Source organism: Hydractinia symbiolongicarpus, chromosome 14, assembly GCF_029227915.1.
Source record: "Hydractinia symbiolongicarpus strain clone_291-10 chromosome 14, HSymV2.1, whole genome shotgun sequence".
Taxonomy (NCBI): Eukaryota; Metazoa; Cnidaria; class Hydrozoa; order Anthoathecata; family Hydractiniidae; genus Hydractinia; species Hydractinia symbiolongicarpus.
The window spans coordinates 6712893-6734841 of NC_079888.1; the positions used below are offsets into that span (position 1 = coordinate 6712893).

Here is a 21949-nt window from a genome sequence, read left to right on the forward strand (position 1 = left end):
TCGTTAACCCGTCGTGGAAAATCCATGAGGTCGCCCGTCCTTTATATATTTACATTTCGTGTTTTCGTAACAGGACGCGGTAACCCTTTGAACAGACAGACAAAGTACGGCTATTATAATAGAGATAACCGGTTATCCGTGGAAAAATCCACTGAGTCGCCGTCCTTTATATAACCCATTTCGTGTTTCCGTTTTTTGATTGGGCGTCCCTACTCTCCAGTGGAGTATTCGAAGTAACTTATGTAGAGAAAGGATGTTGTGTGGGTAAAGAGGGATGACCTCAGATACAAGGGCTCCATCAGACGCACAGGCATTGTTCCTTATACCATTTTCTGCTCGGGTAGTGAAATTGATCCATGATAGAATCAAAACCACCCAACCTGGCATAAGTGATCGGTCAAAATGAAGGGTCTATTGATAACTAAAGGGTTACCTCTATATATTCTTTCTCAATTTTTTTGTTGGCCATGATTAACAGATTTGGTTAGTGATTGATAACAAACCACGTGCTATTATTAGCGAGGTGATAAAGGAAAGGGAAAAATGTGTTGTCTTGTTGCTAAAGAAGACTAAGTCACGTGATTTTATAGGTAAATATAATTGGTAGGTGAAAGGCACCTGTAATGGTGAAATTTTAATTGGTTGAGAGCACTACTGCGCCTCGGGTAAGTGATGCAATGTACAGTTGGTGAGTGGTGAATGTAAAACAAGGCAGAGGGGCCATGCTGGAGGCGTGGAACACGCGCGCCTAGTGGTAATCTGGATGAATAGAAAACTAGGCTAACGAACAAGCTAGCGCAATCAGTCCAGTGTAATCAGTCGATGAAATCTGCACAAGGGTAGACTATAAAGGGGTAAAGGAAATGGTGAAGCTACTCATATACCCTTCTTCCCTCTCGTGTATACGGACTCTCGAAACGCGGGTATACTGCAGAGCTGGCTGTATTTGCTGGAGTAAAAAAATTTTTTTGACAAACGCACATGGGGTTGTTGAGCTACGCGGCGGGTAGGGTCTGTTCAGGGCCAAATGCGCAAGAAAGTGCCAAGAAAACTGAAATTAAAATAGCCAAAGGAGCAATTCTAAAGCCGAAAGTACGACTAAAAACACAAGGAGTTGATAACAAAAATTGATGAAATAGCAAAAGTTGTTTAGACAGTCTTCTTATATAATACAAGGTATAATATCTATTACGCAAAACGTGTTAATTCGTTACAAACAGAGTAATATCCATTTTGTTTGATCCGGACCCCGTGGTAGTGGTGATTGTTTGTGATACATTCTATATAATAAGTATACAGCCGGTATTGCGGTGATTACTTCGGTAAAACATCCACAGTGATTGCGCTAGGCTACGTTCTTATATCGTTTTAGTATAAAAATCGCAGTATCGCTGTTTCCCAGATGTTTCGTAATGGGCGTTTCATATTGTTGTCTAACCCAGCGTCATAATAACTTATTTGATACTGGTCTAGCAAAACAAATGTCAATTTCAAACAAACGCAAAAATAACCGTATTATAGAATATATTTAATGATATTATACAAGTGTATCCTGGCCTTAAGTGCTTTTTCCCGTGAAGTTTTTTCCTCTTAAAATATATCAACAAATAACTTCAGGCAGTCTTCAATTTATATTTCATACATAAAAAAACCCTTGACAAACGGTGTAAATTCTCAGTTAATAAGTCACCGTGACAACATACGTGAGGTCATACCAACATTTTTTTTAACTTCCCTGAAGCTGAATAAAAATGATAAAAATACCAAATTTTAACCCCTATAATAGTTTGCTTGAAATTATTACAAAAACATGGCGGCTTATTTAATCCTCTTCTCCAACCTCGTTCCCAGGGCTTCTTGTATCTTTTCTGGTTAAAAAAAAGATACAAAAGGCCCTGGGAACGAAGTTGCTTCTTCCCCTTAAGGCTGAATTTTTCGGAGGAACGGGGGCGGATAGAATTAAAGCAATAAGGTTAACTTGGGACAATCCTCGTGTAGCATACACGATCCGATGACATTCAAAAAATAGAAACCAGTTCGCCTAATTCTTTAACTTTCCGAAGCAAGATTGTTTATTAAGAAAAGATGTTAATATTTTACACGATTACTCTAAGGTCTGGTTCACACTTGTGACACAAACACACAAAAAGCGCAAACGTGCGTAAACACAAGAAAAAAGACTGTTTTTACGGAAAACTGTAAATTCTTCAACGGCAAAAAAAACAAAAAACATAAACGTGTCAACACACAAGACTCAAAACATACAAGATATCAAAAAGTTTTAATATTCTTGCGTTCGAAGCACAATTTTTGTAGTGTGAACCAGAGAACGCAAGTAAACTAAGCTTTCTTCGAGGATATTTAATTCCGTTTCTCTCAAACAAAAGCTTAGACGCAAACAAATTTCAGAGCAAACTCTAAAATTCAAATCCAATTACAATTAACTAATTAGCACAAAGCCGGCGTGGTCACATTTTATCCTCTTAGATAATACAAGAATTATTTATATTTGTTCAGGTGAGTTAAGCCATAAACGTGCCAACACACAAGACTCAAAAGATACAAGATATCAAAAATTTTAAACAAAAGATTCACGATATTGACCACGTGAGCAAGGAACAATAAAAAATATCCAATCAAAAAGCGCGGTCAGAATTCTGGCCACAGAAAAATCGTTCGAGACCCAGCGTAATTATTTCCACCTTAACTGTTCTGATTTCCCGGTGGTAAGAAAAATTATGCTGGGTCTCCTGGCCCGTAAATTCCTTATTTCTTTTCTTTCGATTTTCCCTTCCTCTTTTCCTTGATAAGTCAAACAACATTTTTTAACGTCTTCTTTCAGCATTACGTTTGTTCACGTTTCCTTTCGTTTTCATGGTTAGGTGTAAACGTCTTGCGTCTGCTTCGGATTTTCAAAATTAACAATGCGCTTACGCATGGTACTCGGTTTGCGCTAGGGTCACAAATGCGAACCAGGCGAAAGTTGAATAATAAAATGAAATTCGAATCGAATTTGAAAGTCATCTTCAATTCCAAACGGGGCTTCCTTATCTAATTTGGGTCTTTAAGAAGCGAAGTTGTGGAATCAAGTTGGTTAATGTCCCTAGCAGTAACAAAGACCTACCACCGCAGGTTTTCTAAGTGCCAGCGCTTGATTCCAGACCCGCTGATTTACTACTTGGTTAGAGAATCCAACGTATAATTACCGTTATCTGTTTTTTCCCACAAGACCTAGTGACAAAGGACAAAAAAATTCTTTCCGTTCCTACAATTCAGTTGAAAAGAACGAATAAATATAAAAACTATACTTTATTTTTGTTTGTAAAACCAACAATATGTACAACAGTTTTCATTCAACTTTATAAACAAATATGTAACAACAAATGATGAGTCAGCAAAAATAAACACTCCGTCGCTGAAATAACCTTCTAAAAATGAGAAGTAGTATGATAAAACCATTAAAATAATAGAACTGGGTTGTGAATTTTGCTACCATATACAAAAGATGAATTACCAAAATAAAAGTGTTGTTGGTGAAATTAATCGCGAGGCCTTCAAACGCAAGAATTTACTCTTACAAGCAACTTTATTTCCACGTCCTCACATAGAAAAAATATTTCTGTCTGAAAAAGCTTTGTAATTTCCAAAATATATCTTTATCAAACTCAATAAATAATGGTCGGCACCTTCGTTCCACTTCATGTGAGCAACCTACTACAGAAAATAGATAAAATAAATTAGTTTTCTGTACGGGTTCCGCCGCTGGTTGCCAAGAATGCAGCTACATATTTTCTCCACATCCTTATTAGTTTTTTTTTTCTCTTCCATTAGCGTACAGCCCAAAAATTTAATAAGATAAACTAATAAATAATTTCTTTGGGCGTAAAAATGATAGATAGGGACTTCAAGACCGTAACCGCCTCCCCGTTGCAACCTTTTCCCAACAACATGGACTTCAATTGACGTGTTAAACATCATTTATAAATGTTTTGTGAAACCTCCCAGCAATCTTTTAATTATTTCGTTAGAAATTTCATTTACGTTAGTTATTTTTTATCTTTTTTATGTTATTTTTGTTAAAAAAGTTACATTTTTATAATTATTCTATCTCTTTCTTATTTTATGATATGACTGCGCTGCACAACTAATTACCCAAAATGCAACTTTCATTTCTAAAAACAGCTGTATTTTAGAATTTTCGACCGTCATTAAAAAACTTTAAAAAAGGCGGAAGCCTCCAATTAGCGGACACCTGCTGTTGCAACAATGGTGTTCGCTAAATGGAGAAACAAACAGACAATTGCGTTCATGTTTTTCTTTTTATAAGCATAATGCTAATATTCAGGCTTAGATTGGGGAATGTTTTGAGCATATACTAAATTATTACTTAGCCTTGAAGAACTATTCTGTGTTTTTTTGTTGAAGGAGTTTGAACAAATAACAATTCATTTTTTCACGAATTTTTAAACAAAACAACAAACCACGCTTTTACAATATGTTACACCACGTGCGGCAATATGTTAGTAATGCATGCATCACTAACATATCGCATTAGGCTCCCAGTACTAAGGACAGCGGATCGATTCCAGGTCAATGCTAGCCACTGCCGTCATGATCGGAGGTCCGATCAGGGTAAGACATTCTCTGTTCAGAATGGACAAACAGATGTGTTGTGATGAATAATCACCTAGCAAAACATTTTTATAAACTTAAAAAATACCTGTTAAATTTTATATTACACTTTTTTTTTACAAGTTTACAAGTTATAAACAAAGGGGAGGAAGTGCCTGAAGGGCTGAAGCCAATTGTACCTAAAATACTTATCTTTATTCAAATTAGCGCTCTGGGAGCTACATAGGTGTCTAACTAAGAGGGGTGTTTAATGGAAGCTTATTTTCCAAAGAAAGTTTACGATAAAGAATTAATACGAATAAAAGAAATATATAAAATCCCAAGCCTTTGCAAAATTCGCGTATAAATTCCCGAAAAAAAAATTAATTTCGTTAGGTAATCACTTGAAAATGCTGTTCCATACAAGTGGGTAAAAACGATATCCTCAGGAGGTACAAAAAGTGGCTAAACATTAATGTGTCGTTTTAAAGTCACAAATCTTCATTATACTGAAGTTGATTGAACATTATACAGATTTAAATTGCTTATAGACAGGATATGAAAGTAGATCACTTGTTTTTATTATTTTTTGAAAAAATCTGAAAATGCGAAACAGCTTATCACAGCCAAGATGATCTCTTTTCATTTTTCAGAAATAAAATATAAAAAAGTATCAGGCTTACCTTGAACAAATACGCACATATTTATACCTAATTTTCGTTGCAAGAAATTATGCGCTAAATTAAGATAGTGTTGAGAACCTTTGTAACGTTTGGATTAAGCAGTAAGAATTACCTTATATCTATCTTTTTCACCACCACTGTTGGATTGAGTTTTGATGGAGATAACGAATATGGATCGATAACATCACTGTCGCAAGAATCAGTGGAAATATCACTTTCATCGTGTCCTCTTTCAAGCGGAATAATACTTTCATCCAGTAGTTTGGATGGTTGTTGTGTCTTTGATATAATTGAAAATGATTCATTTGCAGAAGTAGAGGTATTTTGGTGTTCTGAAGTTTCTTTCTCATCGTTCTGGTTATTATGTTTTGAAATACTCGACACAGTCTTGTCTGATTCTTTAGTGATGTTTTTACCAATACTTTCAGTATTTACTTGTTTCGGGTAATCAGGTTCATTAGAACCGTCCCTTAATAAGTCTTCATCAGTCCAATTAACAAGCGACACATCTGTGTTATGGTCAGCTATCTCAAGCAAAGCTCGGTCGTCTTCATAACTATCCTTTGCTTCTTCGTTGTTCCGTGTTTTTTGGCGTTTACCCGTTTGTTGACGCGTGGTTGAATCGTATTTTCTTTTTAATGGAATTTCTTGCACAGAGGTTCCTACTATCTCTGTAGAAACATCTGATTTGTTTGTAGACCTTTTTTGTAGATCTTTTTTTACAACTTTTTTCAAGCGTGAACCTCTTGGTTGTGTTTTGAATCCTTTTCTCTTTTTCCGCTCTAAAACGTTTTTGAAGTAGTCAGCCACATCGATATTAGGAGCTGCATGTTTCATGTTAAAATAATCACCAGCTAAGTCGTCTATACATAACTCCAATCCAAGCAGTGCTGGAAACTTGTGATCGTACATATTTGGAAGAAAAGTCCATTTTTTATGCTTTTTATCAGGCATTCGAAACAGTTTCTCTGTCATTCCAAGTTGAAATTTTTTACCAGATAAGACAACACTACCAGCTTTTCTTACAGGTTTGGTAGTTTTATTAACTTTTTCAGTCTGTTTTGGTTGAAGGTTCTGAATTGGGGTATTTACTGTCATTCTTGGTGATGGACCGAATGGCACGTTGGATAAAGAGCTAGCTTTGCTTAGAGAATTAGTTTCGTTTGGCACAAAACACAGTACATTTTGACCATTAAAATTTATAATTTGTGCTTTTTGTGCCAACTGAGCTACTGGCGATTGTGACTTGTGAGCCAAGTTAGTATTTGAAAATAAAGGATTGGATGACGGTGAAACAACTGTCGAGTACGATTTTTGAAGCAAATGAGGAATTGTAATCGGTGGTGATTTTTGTGACAACAGATGAGTGTTTGGAGACTTCTGTGCCAACTGAGTCACTGTTAAGGGGGACCGCTGTGTGAGGTACGTAGTAGATGACGAAGATTTCTGCAGCAGCTGTGCACCAGTCGTTTGTGCTCTCGGTGGTAACTGAATAACTGTTGAAAATTTCTGTGCCAAAAATGCATTAGATGATGGAGATATAAGTGGTGACTGCACAGCTGATTGCGATCCTGTTTTAATTGTTGAGGAACACTTTTGTGTGAGGTGCACGGTAGACGACAAAGAGTTTTGTAACAACTGCGCAACGGTCATTTGCGTCCTTGGTGGGAGCTGAATAATTGTTGTTGGAGGAGTTTTCTGTGTCCAGTTGACAGAGGTTGAGGAAGATATTGGTACACTTTCCGATTTATGTATCAATTGAACTAAACTTGACGTTGGTAACGTGCCTGAAGATTTTGTTGTATCGAGAGTTTTGTTTTTGTAAGGAACTACCAAAAAGTCATTTATTGGTACTAATTTTTTACCTTCAATTAAAAAAGGGCTGCTATCCACATACAAAATTTTATTCGCCGGGACCACTAATGATGACAGATTATTTATCTTTACCGATTTGGTTAAGGGTGATGATTGTACAACTTTTGGCCTAATGGTTTTGACAACGTTACCCAAAGAGACAACTGACTGTGCCGGCTTTGTAGGATTACCTAAAATGACTGGTTTTGGAACACAAGTGTTACCAACCATTACATTGTTTTGAGATGCCGTGTTCAATACATACTGGTATGAATTTACAAGAATGTTTGCAACTTTATTCTGAAGGGACTGGTCCTTCACATTGTTGTTTATGTAAATATTTCGTGCAGGGATTACTCCAGTTTTCGGAGAATGTAACCTGGGTGGGTTTATGGGAGAAGATATTTTTGAAGACAAAATAGGATGAGTGTTGTTGATAGATACTTTATTAAAGCTTTGCTGTGTTGTTTGAATATTTTGATTGACTGGACCAGAGAGGAAAATTTGACCACTTGATGTTAATATTAGATGACCATTTGTAACAGCTGTCGCAGTTGGTGTGGTTTGTTTTTGTATGGTGGAGTTAGCTGTCACTGGTGACACGATTTGTTTCCCTTGGAGACCTGAAATAAAATATAAAATAACTGTGCTTTGTAAAGTTATTAACTTTACTGCAGCTTAAATCTAATTTAACAGTCCAGCGAAAAAACAGAAGTTTTTTTAAAAAAAAGAATGAACTGTTTTTTACAATTTTAAATCGTTGAAATATTTAAAACAATGCTGGACAATTTGTGTGGGGCGAACAAATGATAAATAATGGTGTAAATGAAATATGTTGAATATAAACAATTTGCAGATATGACCTCACAATGGCTACACAAGTAAGTGTTCGGGTCCTTTTTCTCTACAACTACCTAAACAATGTTTTGGAGCAAAGTGCAATCAATTCAGTTTAAAAGAAAATGTAATAAAATTAGAGTTAAAAAATAGGTAGCTGACAGGTTGAAATGAAAAATAAAGTTGCTTTAAAAAATAACTTGTATTTCATGAGTTAAACAATGAATCAACTGTCTATGGTTATACAAGTTGTAGCAATGCACAATTTATAGCAGAAAATACATTGTAAACATAAAACAACAGCATAAAAAATTATAGTAACTTTAAAAAAATGATTTAGGGGGCAAAATTCTAGCTCACTGGCAATTTTTCCCCATTGAAAGACTATACACTAACAGTGATAAGCAAGCCTAATTTATCTCAGCAAACACCAACAAAATATCAAGAAAGGGAAAACTGATCAAGCCGTGTTGACAATTAGGGTGCTGATGTTCAATTGCAAAATACATTTCCTTAGAATGCATTAGTTAGACAAAAAATCTGTATACCTGCTTGTGTAGCAACCTTGATTAGATTATTAGTTTTCAAAGCAACAGTGCTTGCCTGAACTGTACTTGCTACAATAGAACTGCTATCTGTTGTGTTGGAGAAAGACTTACAAACAGCATAAAGCGGTTGTGTACATGTGATACTGCTAGAAGACTTGGATGACAGCTTGTGAATACTCTTACTACTCTCTGCACTTTGAATAATATACTGGTTTCGTGCAACGCTGGAAGTAACAGTAGAAAGCACAGTTTGTTTTAAGGCAGGTGCAATTTTTTTCATCTCTTTGGCGTTAAGTGCGATGATAAATGGTGGTTTATTTAAATAACCTGTCGGAGGTACCATTGTAGTGGGTGAGATAAGCTTTACTTCTGGCAGTCTATCTGTTTCTATCGGAGTCTGCTTCTCTGCATAAACAGAAGAAAATACACACATTAAATAAAGCAAAAATTTTGCCAAATATACTTGTCGAACTGCGAAAAAAAGTTGCTTAAAACAAGAATGAAAAAAATTCACCACAAAAATGGCGACAACCTATTAAATCGGCTTTGCGATTTCAAGTTCAGAAATAAAAATATTTACACATCAAAGAATACTAACCATTGTCTTGCTTTTTGGTAACGAGTAAGCCATCTGCCCCACCACTGATCACATATGGCTTAATAACATCAGCACCGTTGGTTGTAACAATGTCATTTTCTTTTAAGATAACGTCATCTGAACTTTCGTTAAATTCTTTTGTTTTAAGTTTTCTTTCTCGTAAGGGGTACGTTTTCGATGGTAAACATTCATCCTGCGCTTTCTCATTAACTTTAAATTTCATTTCTTTAGACCCACTGCTGTTCATTTCGTTTTTGGAACCTGTTGTTTTTAAGTCATTTTTATTCTTACGTAGCTTCTCTATCGCTTCTTGTTGTTGTTGCTTTAGTAATTTTAAACGATTTATCTTTTCAAATGTTTTGGTTAAATCGCTGCCACTGGGGTGCATTGTAGTTATGCTGTTACTTGAAACAGACGATAAAGAAGCACAGTTTTTGGCATGGATCCTATTCTTATCCTCAAAAGAATGGATACGTTTTCTTGAATGTTTAGCATCAGCACAAATTTTTACTGACTGAATCGTATTGTCACATCTCACAATTTGACTACTGTTACGAAATGGCGATGTTATCTTCAGGGTGTTTGATTCATTCAAATCAATTTTAGCCTTTTTTCGGGTATGACCTCTCTTGATTGGAAGATTTTCATCACTAACTTCGCTACTTTCATCACTCTCTTCACTATTATCATCACTGGGTTTGTACTCTGATTCCTCTGAACTTTCATGTTCTTCTTCATCTTCTGAACTTGACGAAACTGTGTACGTATCTGAGTCTTCATTGACTTCCTTGTTGTCCTCTTCTTTAATGCTTTTTTCTTCGCTATCCTGGATTTCAATGTTATCTATTTTATCCTCAGTTGGTGTTGGAGACAGAAGTTTTTCAGGACTTAATAAGTTTTCATGGTCATTTATGTTTTCTAAGTTACCATCAATGAAAAGTGAAGCTGCGATTTGCATTGCTTCATCTTCTGCAATATTATCATCAGCAACATCCGTTTGATTATTCACTATTTCAGTATTATCTCCTTCAACAATGCTGCATTCTGTATTTGGTAATAATTTAGGAAAAACATTTGAGGCCGTATGAGCATTTTGAGACAAAACACAGACTTCTGAGACACTACTTTTAACTACTGTCTCTACATTTAATTTATGTGTGGTACTGGAAGGTGTTAAAATTGTTGGTTCTTTAAAAGTAAGACTAGAAACATCTGATGTAACATCGTTACCTAAAATCTGTACGTTTGATTTATATGTGGTACAGGAATGTGCAAGAATTTCAGCATTTTTTGAACTGAAACCTGTTAGATCTATCATAGTAATAGCAGCTGTTGTATTCGTTACGGGCACAGCAGTTGCATTATTCAGTGAAACTTTATCTTCCACAAAAGCTTTCACATTTGGTTTAAATGTGGTACAGGAAGGCGTAAGAATTGTAAGATTTTCTGAACTAGAGTCGACTGCAGTTGTATTTGTTACTGACATAATTGTTTTACTATTCAGTGAAACGCTGTCCTTAGTTAAACTTCCTACATTTGATTTATATGTGGTACAGGAAGGTGTAGGAATTGTTGGTCTTAATATAGAACTGGTATCATCTATTTTAGAGATAACTGCAGTGGTATTGGTTACTGTCATAGCAACTTCATTATTTAGCAAAACACTGTCTGATTTATATGTGCTACAAGAAGGTGTAAGAATTGCAGCATTTTTGAAATTCGAACTGGATAGATCTATTGCAGTGGCATCAACAATTGTATTTGTCTCAGACAAATCAGTTTCAATATTCATTGGACCACCGTCTTTAGCTAAATTCCCTACGTTTGATTTACGTGTGGTACATGAATGCCTAAGAATTGTTGGTAGTCTAAAGGTAGAACTGGTTACATCTACTGTATTTGCATTTGCAGTGGAAATTGATACTGGTATGGTAGCTTCATTATTCAGTAATTGAATTTTACCATTAGAAATTGGAACAGTGGTTACAAAATTGTGATTGTGTTTGGTTATGCTACTTGCTTTTTGTGGTGGTAATAGTGGCTTGGTTGTAACATCTTGTACCAGTTTCCTAAGTATGTCATCGGTTATATTAATAAAAGGATTGGATAAAGAATTTAATTTTTTTTTATTTAATTTAACATTCCGATTCTGCTGACAATTTTTTGCAGTGTATGAAAACGAAGAAGAGTAAGACCCATGCGATTGACTTGTAGTCTTTGGTAAAATTCTTACAAATTTTTCCGGAGTAGAATTCGGAACAGTTGTAGTAACAATGTGAGTGTTGACAGTGGTTATGTTATTGCCTTTTTGTAACTGTCCTGACGAAAACAATATTGAATGTTGTGAAACGGTTGGAATCACCTTACTGCCATGTACTGGGAGTACTGCAACCCGAGTAGATGACTGTAGTTTTAAGTTATTGGCATCATCGGCAAAATTTTGTTGTGTTGTTCTACTTTTACACAAAATTGGATGATATTTCACCACATTTTTCGAAACTGCAGGAAAACAAGTTGGACTAAGCACACTGACCACAGGAACAGTAGTGGGATGCAGGTTCGGTTTGGTTTTGGCTAATGAAAACACATTGACAATCTTAGGTATTGTATCGTTGTCGTCCATACCTGAAATAAATATAGTATTAAAACATACCAGTATGTAATATATTACATTGTACCTTAAAAGGAATAATGCTAAATTCCTAATCCTTGCGGTATTAATATTTGTCTTATTTTTGCAAGTTTACCCAATAATCCCAAAAACATGTCATGTAGAAATATGTCTTGCAAAAAAAATTCAGTTTTGTTTTGATTTTTAAAATTGGGAATTTACCTATAGGATAGATGTATATATTTAATCAGGAGGGTGTTTACTTGATGAGTTTTTAAAACGAACTAACTTGGGTGCAGACAAAAATTTTCAAAGCAAGGTCAGAAAGAATCGCTTGTTAGGTAGTTTATCACAATCTCCATGAGCAAGTCATGTGACTTTACTTCAAATGGATGACTCTAATCGGCCTAAATTTCATCATTCCTTGCATACGTAGAACTATAAAACTCGCTATTTCATACCAATATATTTATGTTTAGCTTTTATAGCAGCATCAAATGACAAAATGTAACTTTTTTTCCTCATGCATGACATGGTGTGGTAAACATTTCCCCATTGCACACAATAATTGGATTAAACATTGTGTAGATTTAGATAAACTTTTTTGTCACAAGTGACTTGCTTAAAAAAATTGTAAAATTCACAGCATAACGATAACATCTTAGGAAAGAGAACATAGGATAATTTGTGACCAGTGAAAAATGACACAAAAATGGGTAGATCTATATGTGGCACTCACAATTCATAGAATGACAAGACTGGCAACAGGTAGTAAGAAAAAAATGGATTACTGCATATCACTGCAAATGAAGTGGAGATACTTTGCACATGACTAACATACATATACCATTGGCAGAATTCAATTCGAAGTTCCAAGAGCTGGGAGCCGCAGACAAACACATTGATGGTATATTTAATAATAAAAAAAACTACCAAAAATAACATTTTTTAAGACATACCTTCCCTTAAGTCATTATTTAAACTGGTGTATATCACAAAATTGACTTGACGTTTTATTGCTTTTTGTTATCCATAATTAGTAACATATAATGCCACCTAAAAACAGCAGCAAAAACATTTTAGGAAGCAACAAATTTAAACAAAGAAATCGAAGTTTATTGCAACAAATACCAATGCTATCTTAATTTTTTTAAATTTGTTTTTGGCAAAAAGGAAAGCTGACAATAAAATAAAGAGGGGAAGTTAGCCCAAAAGTATTTTGTAATGTATTGATTCCGATTTTTCATAAAATCATAAAAAAATTAAAATTAGTTTCTGAATGTTGTAAACTGGCTGTTGGTATATGGAACACATTTTGTACTGATTGTTTTGGAGCAAACAACAATGATGTAAATCTATTTAAAAACAAACATTTAAAGCTTCTGTATAGGTAAAAAGTAATGTTATAATAAACTGCTGTTCAGGAAATAGGGCCAGCAAACCCATGTATCTTTCCACAGGCCGGCAAACCCATGTATTTTTCCACAGACCCGCAAACAAAGTATTATTTCCACAGGTCTGCAAACCCATGTATTTTTTCCACAGGCCCGCAAACCCATGTGTTTTTTCCACAGGCCCGCAAACCCATGTATTTTTTTACAGGTAGGTATTTTTAACATATTTGTTAAGAAAAATGCAACTAACAATCATCATCATTCTCGGCTTAACGTCCGTTTTCCATGTTAGCATGGGTGGACGGGGTATATTAATGACCCTCTTCCAATCTGATCTAGACTGTGTTAGATCTAAACTCAACTTCCTCTCAAGGTATCAAGTCTGTCCTTAACCTCCTGCTAAGTCTTTCACGGTCTGACTCTGGGCTTTGGCCCAGAAACTATCAAGTCTTACCCAATTATCCACCTCCATTCTTTCAAGTGCCCCAGCCAATTCAATCTTCTTATCTGGATAACATCTTTAATTCTACGGATACTTAGCCTGCTTCTTACCTCGTCTTAACTCTTTCTGTCTCTCAGACAGACGTTACACATTCACATAACCATTCTCATATCATTCCTTTCTAAACGGTCAAGAGCTTCCTGCTTCACTGACCATGTCTCACTACCGTACAACATAATGATAACATAACGATCATAAAAAATCCACTTAGGCAGAAGAACAATGCGATAATCAATCATTTTGTGAGAGGCTCAAAATTGTGCTGATGTCCGTAAAGGCCTAGCAATTATGCAATATTATGGCATCATAGATTAGATGATCAGAAAAAATTGCTAGTATTAATATTGATGTAAACATGTTCAAATCATCAAACTGGATAGGTGAAAATATGTTCACATCACAACATACCTTGATAAACCCTTAAAACAGCACCTTATTTTTTTTAATATATACAGTTAACTCTAATTTTCTAATTCAACACTTCCCTTATTCAATAAGCCTTCGTTTCCAATCAAATTAAAAGTCACCGTCAAATTTTCTTCAAAAACTCTCATAATACAAATTTGAAGTTCCGAGAAAGAATTTTGCTCCCTTATTCGATTTCTAGAGTTTGAAAAGGCCCTTACACTGTTTAGAATTTCGAACGAATTTCAGGCTTTGAATTTTCATACGTTTGATTTCTAAAAGTTTTCAAAATAAAAGGGTGAGGCGACACAAACAGTTGACAAAAAATGGCGACTGCATCAGTGAAATCAACGAAACGAAAACGTAAAGATGTCAATTTGGAGACCAAATACAAGGCCCTGTTAGAGTTAGAAAAAGGAAAAACATACAAGGAAGTTGGTTTGATGTTTGATATTCCACAAAAAACAATTTCTAAATGGAAAGCAAATAAACTCAAAATAGCCTTGAATGATGACGACGACCCATTTGTTAATTTGGAAGTTGAGGAGAATGTAGTGGAAGAATTGGAAACTGATCTCAAAAGTTGAAGAACAACTTCAGTGTGGATTTGTGATTATCAGCTGAAGAACTGTAATCGTCTAACAGGTGGTTGAAAAATTGACGAAAAATCTTATTTCCACTTCTAAATCATAATTTAGGCTTAATGCTTTTATGATATTTTTGGGAATTAATATAATACTAGTCGATAAAGCCAGTGGAAAAATCCACTGAGGCAGGATAAAAATGAAAAAGAAGCGTCATTTGAATTTTGATGACGTCATCCTCATCAACAAAAAAAATTAGAGCCTTGTTTTCATGTTGCCTCTATTGTATAGAGCCTAAACTGCTGATCAAGATATGTATATGAGAATGTGCTTTTCATGAGCGGTTAATGAGATATAAGGGTTTAAAATTTTTGCTGATATTAGCAATGTTCTGTCAAGACCAAAAAATTTGGATACCCGTTGCCTTCATCTTACAGATCTTGAAACACTGATCCAGAAAGTGTATAAGATCAGCTTTTGACAAACGCTTGCAGAGATATTAAGGCTAAAAGGTTTTTTGGTTTGGGAAACTTACCCGAATTGGTCCCAGGTAGTCCCTAGTTACCCACAGGGTGAAAAAAGAATAACGTCAGCACCTTCGTAGTTATTTGGCTTTGATTGACGTCGTGCCATAACATCAGAAAATTTAACATTTGAGAAAAATGATGATATCCACTATGACCGTCACATACACTTTGTATTATTATATAAGACTAGTCGATAAGGCCAGTGGAAAAATCCACTTAGGCAGGATAACAGAGAAAAACAACCGTCATTTAAATTTTGATGGCGTCAGCAGAGACATGTCAGAACACAAATTTTTTTTTCAGAAATGAGTATGCCTGTTGCCTTCATCGTATAGATCTTGAAACATTGATCAGGAAAATGTGTATAGGATCGTGTACATTTGACAAACGGATGCAGAGATATTAGGGTTTAAAAATTTTTTGATGACGTCATTAACCCGTCTATCCGAAATGGATTCGGTGACCCAGCTTTGAAAAAGTTACCCAAATTGGTCCCAGGTAGTCCCTAGTTACCCAGGCACGAGATGACGTCAGTTATTTCCACCCGTTTCCAAGTTATTTAGCCTTAAATTTATAAGTGCAATGCAATGGCTTCACTAATCTCAATCTTAAAAGCTTTATTTAACCCGCGCAACCAACAATGCCTTCTCGCTAGTTTATTTAGTTTCCACGCAAAACATTTGTTTAATAAAAATATTAAACAATGGCTCTTCGTGTCACATTGATAGAGTTGATAACATTTGCAATTATGCTATTGGGAATAGTTATGTTAACACTATTTAACAATAGTTACGCGCAGTTATAATAAGCTATTTTTTCTTCGATAATCTTTTGTTTATTACGCGCAAGTTAATGACTTACAAGACTCGCAAGATAATTAATAAGAACAAAAGACAAACAACTACCGCCTCCGAGAAAAAGGTGTGAAACTTGAGCGTACGCGTACGCTTACATCTGGACTGTACTGTACTTTCCTTTGACGTCAATATTGCTCTAACGTCAAAGTTTGCTAATTTACAGAACAAATTTATAGGCGATGTTTTATAGACTTTTTCAAAGAAATTTTATCCACTTTGCAAAAGTCACAGACAGAACTGGCGTATTATTATATAGACTAGTCGATTAGGCCTGTGGAGAAATCCACTAAGGCGCAGAAGAACAATGGAAAAATAGGTTGCTTTAGATTTTTTGTTGACGTCAGTAGTGCATATACAAAAAGAAAATTGGTGAAATTTAGTCATTTGTTGTCTGTAATGTGCAGAGGTTGAAACGCTTATCAAAATAATGTTTAGTATCGCATGTTTTTGAAAAACGCCTAAGGAGATATAGGCGTATAAAAATTTTGCTGCCTTCAGCAAAGTCCCTACGAAAAGTTAAAAAAAAGATTTTGAAATGCTGATCAAGAAAATGTATAGGAACATGAACTTTTGACACACGGTTGCAGAGATATTGGGGTTTGTAGGTTTTGTGACGACGTCATCAACCCGTCCATTCCGAAACGGATTCAAGGACCCAGGTTTGGAAAACTTACCCAAATAGGTCCCAGGTGGTCCCTAGTTACCCACGCGGTGAAAAATCATTGACGTCACCACCTCGTTTCGAAGTTGTTTAGCCTCAAAGTTTTAAGTGCACTGTAACGGCTTCATTCATTTAATATAGGATATTGACGTTAAAGTAGTGCCTTCGCACCGTAACGTCAGAAAATTTAACATATTAGACATGCATTTTTTGGTTATATACTTCAAAGAAAATTTCGGTAAGATCAAAGGGAAATGACAATATCAACTTTGCCTGTCACAGAGACACTGAACTGGCGTATTATTATATAGATTATTCTAAAATTTTATAGTCACCCAACTGGCCTGTTTGCTGGCTTTAAAATATACAAATTATTTTGAGAGGTAGAACAGGTGAAGTAGTTGAAATGTTAGAACGTAGATCTGTTGATATGTGTTGTGTTCAGGAAGTTAGGTGGAGAGGAGCTTCAGTGAGATTTGTGGAAGGTAGGAGGGCAAGGTATAAGCTTTTTTGGATTGGTAATAGTGATGGTTATGGAGGAGTTGGCATATTCGTTGCAGAGAAGTGGGTAGAAAAAGTAATAGATGTTATGCGTGTTAATAGTCGTATTATAGTGATAAAGTTTTTGATAGGTAATAGGATTGTCACTTTTCTGTCAGTTTATGCTCCACAGTGTGGACTCAGTGAGGAAGATAAAGATAAGTTTTATGATGAGTTAATAGCAGTCACATCAAAGTTTGGAGACACTGAACTTGTCATGGTGGGCGACGACTTTAATGGTCATGTTGGGAAGTCATCTGAAGGTTATAGAGGTGTGCATGGAGGCTATGGATTTGGGAGCAGAAATAAGGAAGGGGAGAGATTGCTTGAGTTTGGAATGGCAACGGACATGGTGGTTTGCAACACATCATTTAGTAAGAGACAGAGTAGGCTGATAACATATGAGTCAGGTGGTTGTAAGACACAGATAGATTACTTTTTGGTTAGAAAGTCAGACAAGAAAGTGGTGAAGGACGTGAAAGTTATATCGGGGGAAGAGTGTGTTTCCCAGCATAGGTTGCTGGTTTGTGATATTATCTTGAAGAGTGTCAAAGAAGCCAAGGGAAAGTACAGGCCCCGTCGAAAAGTCTGGAAGCTGAAGGAAGAGATTGTAGCAAGACAATTTAGTGCAAAAGTTCAGCAGTTAGCCTACAATAGTCAATGTGATAGTGACAATGTTGAAAGTACTTGGACTACTTTGAAGAATTGTCTTCTAGAAGCTTCTGATGATACCTGTGGGTGGACGAAAGGACCAGCTAGACATAGACAGACCTGGTGGTGGAATAATGAGGTTGACCAGTGTATAAAGGAAAAGAGGAAACTTTGGAAAGAGTGGAAGTCAGGTGGTAGTAAAAATATTTACTTAGAAGCTAAGCGTCGCGCTCGTACAGCAGTGTATAAGGCAAAATCAGAAGCAGAGAGAAACAGATTTGCAGATGTGTTAAGAAGGGAAGACCAGCGCAATGAGGTATTCAAGATAGCAAAGCAAATGAAGAAGACTAATCAAGATATTGTAGGTGAGAAGTGTATACGTAATGATGAAGGTGTTTTGGCTAGCACAGAGGAGGAGAAAAGGGTAGCTTGGAAGAATCATTATCAGAGGTTGCTCAACACTGAGTTTGATTGGGACGAGGATAATTTGACTGATGATGATGTCGTAGAAGGGCCAGCTATGCAGATCAAGACAGAATGGGTAGTGGAGGCTATTAGGAAATTGAAGATTGGCAAGGCTGCAGGAGTATCAGGTATTGTTGCAGAGATGGTAAAAGCATCTGGATATATTGGAGTTGAGCTTATAACAAGTCTTGCTAACCAGATTATAAATGATGGTGCTATTCCGAGTGAGTGGCAGTCGAGTGTAATAGTGAATTGTTTCAAGGGCAAGGGTGATGCATTAGAAAGGGGTAACTATAGAGGTTTGAAGTTGGTTGATCAAGTAATGAAAGTTATTGAAAGAGTGATTGATAAGTTACTTAGAGAAAGAATTGATATAGATAAGATGCAATTTGGTTTTGTTCCAGGGCGTGGCACTACAGATGCAATATTTTTACTTCAGACAGCTTCAGGAAAAGTATTTAGGAAAGAGAAAGAATCTCTATTTTGCCTTTGTAGATTTAGAGAAAGCTTTTGATAGAGTGCCATGTAAAGTTATTTGGTGGGCTATGAGAAAATTAGGTGTGGATGAGTGGCTAGTTACGATGGTTCAGTCTATGTACAGCAATGCTAGAAGTCGTGTCAGGATTAACGATTCACTTAGTGATGAATTTAGTATAAATGTTGGTGTACATCAGGGTTCTGTACTTAGTCCTTTGTTGTTTATTCTAGTTTTAGAAGCGCTGTCGATGGAGTTCAGAACAGGTTGTCCATGGGAGTTATTGTATGCAGATGATTTGGTTCTCATAGCAGAGTCGATGGAAGAATTAGTTGAAAAGTTTGAGAAGTGGAAGAAAGGACTAGAAGAGAAAGGGCTGAAGGTAAACACAGCAAAGTCTAAAGTCATGATAAGTAGCATTGCAGCCAAGTGTGACCTTGTAGTTGGAAAGTGGCCTTGTGGAGTTTGCAGGAAAGGGGTTGGTAGTAACTCAATTTTTTGTCAGACTTGCAAGCATTGGGTACATAAGAAGTGCAGTAGTATTAGTGGAAGGTTAAGAGCTGACATACAGTTTGTATGCAAGCGTTGCAAAGGTGAGATTATAGAGAATAAAGTATTTCCAGCTCTAATGATGTACAACAGTGGCTCGTTAGAGATAGTTAAGAACTTCTGTTACTTAGGTGATATGTTGGGCAGTGAAGGGGGTGTAGGAAGAAGTGTTACTTGCAGGATAGGTTCTGCTTGGAAAAAGTTTAGAGAGTTACTTCCTTTATTGACTAGCAGAGTCCTGTCAATTGAGGTAAAAGGTAGGTTGTATGAGGCCTGTGTAAGAAGTGTTATGTTGTACGGTAGTGAGACATGGGCAGTGAAGCAGGAAGATCTTGACCGTTTAGAAAGGAATGATATGAGAATGGTTAGGTGGATGTGTAATGCCAGTCTGAGAGACAGAAAGAGTTCAGATGAGCTAAGAAGCAGGCTAAGTCTCCGTAGAATTAAAGATGTTATCCAGATAAGAAGATTGAATTGGCTGGGGCACTTGGAAAGAATGGAGGAGGATAATTGGGTAAGAAAGTGTAGAGACTTGATAGTTCCTGGGGCAAAGCCCAGAGGCAGACCGAGAAAGACTTGGCAGGAGGTTATAAGGACAGACTTGATAGAGAGGAAGTTGAGTTTAAATCTAACACAGTCTAGATCAGATTGGAAGAGGGTCATTAATATACCCCGTCCAACCCATGCTAGCATGGAAAACGGACGTTAAGCCAAGAATGATGATGATGATGATGATGGATGACTTCATCTCAATTGTCCTACAATAATGCTGATATTTGACATAATGCTGACTCAGCCTCTGTAATTCATGTTGGCGCTTGACAACTGATGACCTAAATGCCAACGTTTAAACAAAGCATGCAATGTAAGTATAACATCGCCACATAACTGCTAAAGGTTTAAGTCTGCTGTATCACTATTGGAATGGGAGAGGCTAGCCCTTGGCTTTCTAGGAGTCGCTGCAAAGCCCATGCTGAAAAGGGTTAAAAAAATTTTTTTAAGTCTAGGGAAATGTGTAAATTTTAGTGACTATGAGGGTATCAGGGCAATTACAAACATGCTTGTACATGGGTGAATTTGAAAAAAAAAGTATATATATATATGTATGCGCCATTTCGGGCATACATAATTTATGGTGCCCCATAATATATGTGGATCTTCATAAAACACAACAAAGGCAAGAATTTTTCCTTGCAAAAAAGGATTTTATTATGAGGTAGGTTTTGCAGGTTTTAATCAATTTTTGTTTGCAGGTGAAAACAACAGTTTTTCTGAATCATTTGGTCGCTAAATCATCAAAATAAAATATGTTTTTTTTTCTGTGCAATCACATTCTAAGAACTACATACTGGATGTAAAAAACTTTGCTTGATAATAATACAAGAATACTTGCTAGCTAGTAAAACAACTTTTTTTAAGAAAGTTAAGAGTGGGATACAAATCTTCTTTTGAAAACTTTTTTAAAAAACGCTGTAGTTCGGCATTTTATAAACGTTTGAGGGTTTTAGCTACCTAGCGTGAAGTTGAAACGCTGGGTTTTAGCTACCTAGCTAGCTATTGTTAAAACTGTTAGATCTTGATTTGTTTCTTACCTTGTAAAAACTCTAAAAGGTAAGCACATTATATTATATCGCTTTAGGTAGATTTAATTCTATCATAATATAGCTAGCTAGCTATAGAACGTCAAAATGCATTCCCGCTGAAGCGTAGACCAGAAACTGCAGCCGCGAAGTGCGCCATTTATTTTGTTGCTGCAAGTTGTCACACATGAAATTTTCCCGCGTTTTTCCTAGTAGAGGGTATATGAGAGACAAGAACAGGTACGCAAATAAAATGAAATTCTGTGTATACACAAAGAATATAGACAAAAAAGTACGTAATAAATTACTTGAGTATAGATTTGTCAGCCCATCCAGCTTTCATGCGCACCGAAAATATCCGTAGATGACTTTTAAATTTGTTTTTATTTTGTCTCTTCTGATTGGTTCAATTTTCTAAATCACGTGATACCCATAATTCATTAGCTCGCGCATGCGCAATTATAAAAATACTGCCAAACCTCGTTTTCGATATTTTATTTATTGCTAAACACATAGACTTGTTGTCACAGGCATTCTACTGACAAACTTTGACTCATATATTTTAGGACCATTTAGAAGACAAGGGTTTAAACTTCCCAACGTTTATAAGCGAGTCTCTTTTTTCTTTTTTTTCACAGGACTATAATTTTTTATACGCCATAAGCACGGCCGACGTCATAGGAAACACTGGTTTGGATAATCGACTGGTGATATTTTCAAAACCATGGTGGTACCATGCTCCTCGGTGACAATATTCAGTACTCAACATGAAAGGTTGGTTGCAGGAGAGATTTAAACTGATGAGCAATAATATAAAGGCTCAAAATACATAAGAATTTAAGGATACCTACATGGAGATACACATGGCCGGTGACGCCTGGGCAATTTTGTCCTGACTATAGTGAGACTAGTCTTAGTGAGACAAACATTCGACGAATATTGGGGAAGAGTGCCCCCCATTTTTTTATAAATGATCAAGGCTTTGCAGGCATAGTTAATAGAGTTCCAGGTGTAGAT

At 36.0% G+C, this 21949-nt stretch overlaps 1 protein-coding gene across 5 annotated transcripts; it reads right to left on the bottom strand.

The window, feature by feature from the left end:
• Positions 1-3294: 3294 nt before the first annotated feature.
• On the bottom strand, positions 3295-21322 carry LOC130624916 (mucin-17-like). 5 transcript variants are annotated; one of them, XR_008981673.1, is made up of 7 exons: positions 21241-21322; positions 12702-12798; positions 9132-11756; positions 8534-8938; positions 5407-7771; positions 3515-3714; positions 3295-3428 (listed from the first exon to the last, which is right to left on the bottom strand). XR_008981673.1 is itself a non-coding variant. In XM_057439974.1 (6 exons), exons 3-6 carry the CDS (start codon positions 11752-11754, stop codon positions 3699-3701), a joined length of 5409 nt encoding a protein of 1802 aa, XP_057295957.1. In that variant the 5' UTR covers positions 11755-11756; positions 12702-12798; positions 21241-21322; the 3' UTR covers positions 3295-3698. The 5 variants fall into 5 exon arrangements, 4 of the variants coding, with proteins under 4 accessions (XP_057295957.1, XP_057295958.1, XP_057295959.1 ...); XM_057439974.1 differs by having other exon boundaries at positions 3295-3714; XM_057439975.1 differs by lacking the exon at positions 21241-21322 and adding an exon at positions 20945-21153 and having other exon boundaries at positions 3295-3714.
• Positions 21323-21949: the final 627 nt, after the last annotated feature.